General features: G+C 54.6%; 3 protein-coding genes across 3 annotated transcripts; 2 read left to right on the top strand and 1 right to left on the bottom strand.

Annotated features, from left to right (window-relative positions):
• Positions 1-1642: 1642 nt before the first annotated feature.
• IE81DRAFT_346731 (hypothetical protein) lies at positions 1643-2707 on the top strand (the record flags this gene model as incomplete). The annotated part of the gene is made up of 1 exon (XM_025516069.1): positions 1643-2707. The coding sequence occupies one exon, from the start codon at positions 1643-1645 to the stop codon at positions 2705-2707; it is 1065 nt and encodes a 354-aa protein (XP_025370497.1).
• A 609-nt stretch (positions 2708-3316) lies between these two features.
• IE81DRAFT_322635 (glycyl-tRNA synthetase) lies at positions 3317-6121 on the bottom strand. The gene is made up of 3 exons (XM_025513694.1): positions 4991-6121; positions 3685-4843; positions 3317-3489 (listed from the first exon to the last, which is right to left on the bottom strand). Exons 1-3 carry the CDS (start codon positions 5917-5919, stop codon positions 3340-3342), a joined length of 2238 nt encoding a protein of 745 aa, XP_025370498.1. The 5' UTR covers positions 5920-6121; the 3' UTR covers positions 3317-3339.
• Positions 6122-6610: 489 nt separating this feature from the next.
• IE81DRAFT_300897 (mitochondrial fission 1 protein) lies at positions 6611-8274 on the top strand. Its single transcript, XM_025512224.1, has 4 exons — positions 6611-6998; positions 7293-7394; positions 7732-7809; positions 8027-8274. The coding sequence occupies exons 1-4, from the start codon at positions 6782-6784 to the stop codon at positions 8113-8115; spliced, it is 486 nt and encodes a 161-aa protein (XP_025370499.1). The 5' UTR covers positions 6611-6781; the 3' UTR covers positions 8116-8274.

An 8274-nucleotide genomic window follows, 5' to 3' on the forward strand; every position in this document is an offset into this window, starting at 1 on the left:
GTTGGCTGCTGGCTCCGATCAACGCTCTCCTCGATCGATCAAGCAGTCAGCACGAGAGCGCGGGCGCTGCTGTGTAGCACGTGCAGAAAGTCGCGCTATTTCGCGCTAACCGCGTGAGCGGGCTGCTGCGCCGAAATCTCGCATCGCTTCCCGCGGTGGCGCAGCAGCCTGCTTGCGCCCACCACCACGACGTTCTATTTCGAGAATCAGCGCTCAGCAGCAGTAGTCTTGTCGAAGCGGAGTTGGTCAAGGTCGTGACTCGTGAGTGTGTGCTGATGTTGACCTCGTCGGCTGCTCGTTTCGAGCGGAAGCGGGGGCGAATCATGCTCCGAGGAATCTTTACACGCTCTCCTATCGCAAATAGCGTGATCTGTTCTGAGGGCAGCGAGGCTGCTCATGCAGCGTGCAGAGTAGCAGCTAGGTGCTGGCATCGGACGCCACACATGCAGCATGCACGCTCCACGCGGTCAACAATTGTTCCTACCACCATCACATCACTAGAAAACCAGGCCGAGTGGATGCGCGCGCAAGAGAAGACGAAATGGTCGTCGAGGAAAGAGCATGCGGAAGAGCTCAAAAGGTCAAGAGCGATCAGTAGCTGATGTGCGTGGGCGCAGCAATCGTGAATGATGGATCGAACCCTGCAAGACGATCATGTGAGCCGCTGCAGAAGGAAGCAATCAATCGAGCTCCACTCGAGGTGCAGACTTGACGCTCAGCATATGAGCAGCGCGAAGGGAAATGGCTCATCGACTGATCATCCATGTGCTCGGCTAGCGAGAGAACTATGGGCGATAGCGCTGGCGCATGAAGTTGCTGCAGACCTCGCGGCATGGGTTGCGAAGGCATGCTTACCTTCGAACGTTCACGCCGTGAGCGAGCGGCTCACAGGCCAAATGTAAGTCATGCCGAGGCAGTGTCATCGCTGCTAAGATCTTATCGATGAGACCCCTCGTGCTGGAAAAATCCGCGCCCTCGTCCAGCGTTGTAGTGTCAAGCTAGCTGCTTGATTGCATGGCATGGGAAAAAACATCTTCGTACTGGAGGTCCACGTTGAAGCGAGTCAGGCATCTGTAAGCGTAATGGAACGAATCTCCGCTCTGCAACGCTCAGCGTGGGCATCCAATCGGAGTGAAGCGAAAGCGGAATGCTAAAGGATCAGACTGTCAAACTTTCACCATGCTCTCTGCCAAAACGAGCACCACGAAGTCGTGTTTCGAGAGAGCAGATCATTGGCGCAATCAATCATGTGGATCGTCTTCACGACGCGAAGAGGTACAGGTGACACTTCGTAGTCAGCGAGATACCCTTGCGCTTCAGAGGTGGTCGCTGCACGTCACTCGTCCTTTTCTAGGACGCCAACAAAGCTTATAAGGCAGCCTCTTGATCGACTGAATTTGCATTCTCTCCTCCTCACAACACAACACTCAAGCACTCCACCCACTACACGAGCTTTCGACGAACACAGCTGGTCTGGTTCTCCAACTCGCTTCTTCTTCTTTATCGAAACTTTTTCTATCTTTCTTCTTCTCTTTCGAAGCACCTTGCGCTCGAATTTTCTCTTTGGCAATTACTTTAGCTCTTATCGTACCACCAAACCACTCCCATCCAAATCTCGACACAGGTCCAAAAGTCATTCGGAATGCACTTCACCAAGACACACGCACCCGTCGCACTCGCCATTGCTGGCGGGGCACTTCTGACGGCGGCAGCGCCAGTCGGTTCTCCTCTTCCAAACCCTCACTCTCCAAGCTTCGTCCCGTCTCTTCGCAGCGAAGCCGACCTGCTCTTCCGTCCCGACCATCTTGGCCCTCGTAACGCTGCTAACGTCGTGGAAGATGTTCTCGGAGGGATCTTTGGGGCAGGCGCTAGCTTGCTTGGGGGTAGGTTGGGTGGAATGGGTGTGGGTTCAGACCCCATGTCAGGCGCGATGGCAGGTACAAACTGGGTTGAGTCTTTGCAAGCCCAGCACGGGGACGGAACTAAAGGGTCTAAGCCCAAGCAGACCAACGGCTCCAATTCCCAGCAACAAGGCCAGCAGCAAGGTCAGCAGCAAAGTCAGCAGCAAGGCCAGCAGCAAGGTCAGCAGCAAGGTCAGCAGCAAGGTCAGCAGCAAGGTCAGCAGCAAGGTCAGCAGCAAGGCCAGCAGCAAGCTCAGGAAGCGCAGCAGCGACGCAACTTCCAGCAGGAGTCCCGCAATCTGCTGGACCGTGAGCTTCATCGACGCTATCGTGCCCCGCAAAGTGCAGATTCGGGGCGGAAATCGAAGTGCTCAAAGCCTGAATCCAAGCACGATCGTCATCCGAAGTCGGACAAGCGAGCGTCAGCGATGAACGAGGAGCTGACCTACAGGTCCACCTCACATGATCAAAATGCCGACTCGCAAGAGGAGGACTGCGAGGAGCAGGGAGCTGCAGACCAGAGCGCATCGCAATCATCCTGGACCGGGTCGACGAACACGACGGACATCACGAGTCACACCAATTCTACCGTGACAGTCGAATGCAACGATTTGGCTTCATTGCAAGCGACAATTTCCCAGTCGGCTCGTGGCGGCGAACCAATACCTCGCTTTCCCTACGCTCTTCAGAAGGCCTTTCAATCGTCATGTCCACCACAAGCCAACGCGCAGTACAAAGGACACGGTCCGGCTTTTTCCCATTTCCCTATACCTGACGGGGCACTCGCGGGCGAACATCCACATTAGACGGGCGCAAGAAGCTGCATCGATCCAGTCCAAGCACGACGTCAATGGCATCAATCCTCTAACCGTCATTCGCCTCGCGTCGGCGTCAGACCCGCTGACCAAGAATCCTTGATAGGTTTCAGCAAGCTCATACTTCCAGCTACACTTGTAGCAAAACAAGGTCGATCACCTAAGAGACAAGCGAAAAGAAGTTGGGGTATCACAGTATCTCGTGGCTCCTCTGACCCGTCCTGCGCACACCATCGCACCGGTGTAGGCTCGCCTGCTCTACGCTGCCTTTGTACTCTACCCCCCCTGCGGCGCCCTGCAATATGACCAGTGAAGCCAACCTTTTACGAAAGATTCAGACTGATTCAATCAGATTTGGCACCTCGCCAACATGTTGCTCATTTACACTCTGTACGCAAGGCACTGAACCAAAGCAACACAACTTTTGCAACGCACGCATCAATTCTGTCAGATCGCATGGATCATTTTTCGTTCGCATTTCGCTTTCGTACAACTTCTCGTGTCTCTCGGAGTGGCGCAAAGGTGCATCGAGGCATCGAACGTCCGAACAGTGCGGGCACACGAACCGATGCCCACCTCTCCATGACCCTTTCCCCCCCCCCCCCCCTGACTCCTTCTCAGCTTCAAACTTGCTGTTCTCCCGAATAAGCAGGCAACTTCTGACAAGCGCCTTGCCAATCGATGTTTCCATCGCACAGATCCTTGATGACCTGCACCACCTCCTCTATACTTCCAATACGTTGCGACGTCGTGTCCCTCTCTCTCAGCGTCATCTGGTTGGGCGAGGTGTCAAGGATGCGCAAAGCAAGAAGAAAAAGAAAAAAAAAGAACCAAAAGAGTCAGCTGCATGATCACGATGGAGATGGCAATTCCACATCGAGGCGTGCGAATTTTGCTCATTGCCCCAGAGCAAACTGCCCGAAGCCATGATGGAAGCATCCACCTTCGAAGCGCTCTTCACAACTCACCGTGCCCTTGGAAATGCTGGCAAAGTCGAGCGTGCAAGCAAAAGGCGTTCCAAGCTCATCATTTCTGGCATACCTCTTGCCAATACTAGCGCTAGCCGAGTCGTCCACTCTAGCCATGATGCCCTTTGCCCTGAGCATTCTGGCCACTCTTCTAGCCAACGCGTCCAGATCCTTGTTGGAACTGATGGGCAAGACGAGCGCTTTGAAGGGCGCTACGGAAGGGGGCAAGGAGAGCACGCTGCGCTCCGCATCTTCGGCGCGCGCCCAAAAGGAGTGTTCGAGCAAAGAGTAAAAGATTCGTCCGATGCCGAACGAAGGCTCGATGACGTTTGGCACGAATTCTCGTACCGTCTCTTTGATCCTCTTCAGCTCCACGCTCAGCAGCTCCTTGTCCAGCTCAAAGGACTGCTCGCCAATCTTCACCGGTCCATTCTTGATCTGGCTAGAAATCTTTTCCAGCTCTTCTTGCGTGAGCGCATCGATGGCCTCTTCCACAGCCTTTGCCTCCTTCCTGAACAAGGGACCCAACTTTTTCTTGTTGACGATAGCCGTCCACTTGTCGTAAATCTTTGGCTCCTTCAACTCCTTTTGCACCACCAAGTTTCTTCCCGTCTTTTTGGCGTGCACGGTCAGATCGTAAGCCGAACGATCCGCGCATCCCACGCATTCGATCCATCCGTACGAAGTGTGAATCTCCGCATCCCAGCAATCCGAAGCGTAGTGAGCCATCTCGTTGGCCATGTGTTGTCTGAATCGCAACCTGGTAGGATCAATACCGATGCGAAGCAAAAAGAGGTAGATCCTTCCCAAAAAGTATCCCAGCGTCTCATTATCCACCATGCCGCTCTTGACCGCTTCTTGCAGACTGAGCTTCGAGATATCGCTCTTGCCGCTCTGCTGCACATCCTTGGGCAAAAAGGGAAGTTGCAAGGAAGAGACTTCGACGAAACGATCGTGCGACTTGTCCAACGGATCCACATAGTGCTCAATCTCTGCCATTGTGAATTCGCGCACGCGCAAAAGACCTGCTCGCGGACTGATCTCGTTGCGGAAGGATTTGCCAATGTGCGCGCTGGCAAAGGGTACACGCCCATTGTTGAAGTCCAATAGGCGTGAAAAGTTGACAAAGTGACCCTGCGCCGTTTCGGGACGCAGGTAGCTGGGCGGATGGGGCAGACAGGCAAGCGGGCAAGGAGGAAGAAGGGAAGAGAAGAGCAAAGTCAACGCTACGTTGCCGAGCGCATACGACCTCGCTGGCTTTGCTTTTTGCCCCTTCACCACTCCCACACGCTGCTCCCCAACTCACCCCTTGACGTAACCCGTGGGCCCAATCATCGTCTCGAACATGAGATTAAACTCCACCGGTTCAGTGACGTCATTGCCGCTTTCTGGAGCTTTGACTTGAAATTTCCTAATCAGCTCTCCCAGCTCCTTGCCGGTATAATTATCGATCTGCGCCAATGTATATTCGTACTCTTTGACCTGCTCGTCGCTCAACTTGATAGCTGCGCTCTTGACCTTTTTCTTTTTGGCTTTGCTCGTCGTGGAAGATGATGCGTTCGCATCTTCCTTTTTGGATTCCGCCTCCACGGATGTTGGCCCATCATCGCCACCACCACCGCCACCACCACCACCACCGACGGCAGATCTGGCCTCTTGATCTCCCTTGAGTCTGGCTTCCAACACACCTTCGAGCAGATGATCCGCTCTAAAGATTTCTCCATTTTTCAAATCCTTGCACATCCAATCGCTAAATTTGTCCACATGACCGCTGGTCTTGAGCACGTCGTGAAGCGTCATGATGGTCGTATCCAGTTCCAGCATCTCCTCTTCCAAGATGAAGTGTTGACGCCACGTATTGATGATGTTGGATTGCAACGATGCGCCCGTCGGTCCGTAGTCGTACAGACCAGCTACACCTCCGTAGATTTCAAAGGCTTGAGTGTAGAAGAATCGTTTGGTCATCAGACCTTCTAGCGCTGGACGGGAGAAAGCGTGGGCGGATCGATCGACATTCGATGCGCTCTTCTGTCCATCTTGATCTGCTGCTGCTGCTGCGGCGGCGGCGGCGGCGGTGGTGCTGATGGATGACATGTTGATCGCGTGATGAAGAAGGTGTCGAGTGGAGTGTGGAGCGTGGATGGAGCGCAGTGAAGCTGAATGGAGAAGAGGCAGAGGCAGAGGCAGAGGCAGCAGCTGCGAAGAGATGCAAGGGCGTATGGAGCGGAGCAGCATTCACGAGAAAGACGAGTCAACTTGCTGCTGCCCAGCGCATTCAAGCGGTTGGTTGTTAGTCAAGTGAAGGATCTCTGAAAGTCGTCGTGAGTGTCGATCCGAGTTTTGGTAGGGGATGCCTGCTGGCTGGCTGGCTGGCTGCTGAAAGTCAGGAGTCACGAGTAGCGTGATCAGCATTCGTGACTCGTGACTCCCATCGAGCGTTGCATCTCGAATCACGAATTGAATCAGAATTGAATGGGCAGCTTGATCGCATATGACTCGCCCACTCGCGACTCGCGACTCGCGACTCGCTCGCTGCCTTTGCGCCTCATCCTCACTCAACTCACACTACTGCAGCAGATCGATTTCCATCAATCAGCACCTATGCGTTGCATACTGATGTTGAGATTCATTCAATTTGAATATTCAAAATTGGCTGCATGGCCGTGCCCGCCATTCGCGCAGGCAGAAGAGGGATTAGAATTCGCATTCAAGATTCGCGTTCATGCGAGTCGGTCACGTGAGGGAAAAGGGCAAAAGTCACGTGGATGCATAAAGCGTCACGCCGTCGATGCAAGAAGCGACTCAGACTCATCTGGCTCGCGACTCACGACTTTGACTGCATGCATGCATGCATGCATGCATGCATGGCACACTTGACTTCTCCACGCTTTGGCTCTATCATTCAAGTTCATTATTCGTGATTGCACGCCCTGCATCCCTTGCCACTCACACCCCGGCACTCACCCTCATCATCAAGCCTCAGACTTGCGCCTATATACACATCCAAGCCAAGCAGTCAAGCGTCCAAGCGTACAACACGCCCGCCCGCTCTCGAGGCGCAACCACATCGCAGCACACTTGCCCCCACTCGACGACCATGTCGCTGCTGAACCGCACAACAACAACCTCTCTTCCCTACGCGCTGGACGCATCCACCCCCCTCTCCCCCTCCGAGCTCAACGTGCTTCGAGGTCAGTACGAAAAGGAAAGGGCGAGCGGACATGCTACGACGCAGACCAAGTTCAATTATGCTTGGGGATTGGTAAAGAGCGATAAGAGGGAAGAGGTGGGCGAAGGTGTTGGCGTTCTTGCTGGTGAGTTTTGCGCCGGGGGGGGGGGGGGGGGGGGGGGGGGGGGGGGGGGGGGGGGGCAGTCGGTCGGTCGCAGTGAGGGAGGAAGGGGGACTCGATGGGCATACGGGACGGGAGTTTGACCGTCGAAGTGAGGCCCGCGTACGATATCGTGCCTCATCACAATCAAAGCCAACAGAGCATTCAGCTTGATGCAATCTCAAGGCAACTTTCAATTTCAATTCATACAAAGGCCACCCAGAGGCCTACAAGCTCACTCAATTGCTGACGCACTCACTCACACACACACGATGGCAGATATTTACAGATCAGATCCTCCTAGGCGAAGGGAATGTCTGTACTACCTCAGCCTGGGACACTACAAGATGGGCAATTTTGATGAAGCTAGGAGATTCAATTGTGAGTTTCGCGAGAGTCGGGGGCCCGCAGCGATGATGCCGAATGTGCATGTAGGCTGGCGGGGAGGGTAGGGTAGCATATATGCTGGTCAAGGGCGCGCGGGTCATGCAGTCATGTCTGCCACCAGCTCCTTCGCAAGTAAAGTCTTGGCCCCCAGCTCTTGAACGCCATCGTCTCATCTCTTCTTCCCCCTCGAAACAACCTCGCTGACACCCCCTCCTTTGTGCGCCCAATCCCTCAACCCCACCTCGACATCTCGCCCCCCGACTTTTGCGGCGGCGGAATGGGCTTCCTCCCCCCCTTCTTCTCTTCTTCACCCTCGTCACGCATGCGCAAGCCTTGTTGATGGAGAGGGAACCGCACAATATGCAAGCTCAATCATTGGCTCAGTTGATAGAAAAGGGCGTAAAGAGGGGTGAGCAGCGAGGGGTTGGATGCGCGGTGCTGGTCGCATGTGCCGCTTCCAAAAAGAACAAGCAAGCTTGGACACTTGCTGACGAAATTTTCCTGCCCTGCCTACCATTGCCTGCCCCACTCTTCTCCCCCGCTCTTTCCTTCCCCCGCCCCCACTTTGCCCCTCGTCGCGCATTGTTGGGATGAATGGCGTTATTGGAACTTTTTTTTGGATGCAGAGGGCATCATTGGCATGGCCCTGGTCGGTACGGCAGCGGCTGCTAGCGCCGTCGTGGCCGCGTGGCTCTTGGGTCCCAGGAGAAGATAGTTTGCCTTTCCCCTCCCCCCTCTCCGCATCCTTTTCAACTCTCACGAATGGCGGCGGCGGCATACCTGAACATCTTTTGACGCATGATGCACCCGTTCGTGAATTGTGAATCTCATGCGGGGATTTTTTCTGGTGTGCTTTCGGCAGGAATTGAAATCG

The sequence above is a fragment of the Ceraceosorus guamensis genome, assembly GCF_003144195.1.
Source record: "Ceraceosorus guamensis strain MCA 4658 unplaced genomic scaffold IE81scaffold_21, whole genome shotgun sequence".
In the NCBI taxonomy this organism is placed as follows: Eukaryota; Fungi; Basidiomycota; class Exobasidiomycetes; order Ceraceosorales; family Ceraceosoraceae; genus Ceraceosorus; species Ceraceosorus guamensis.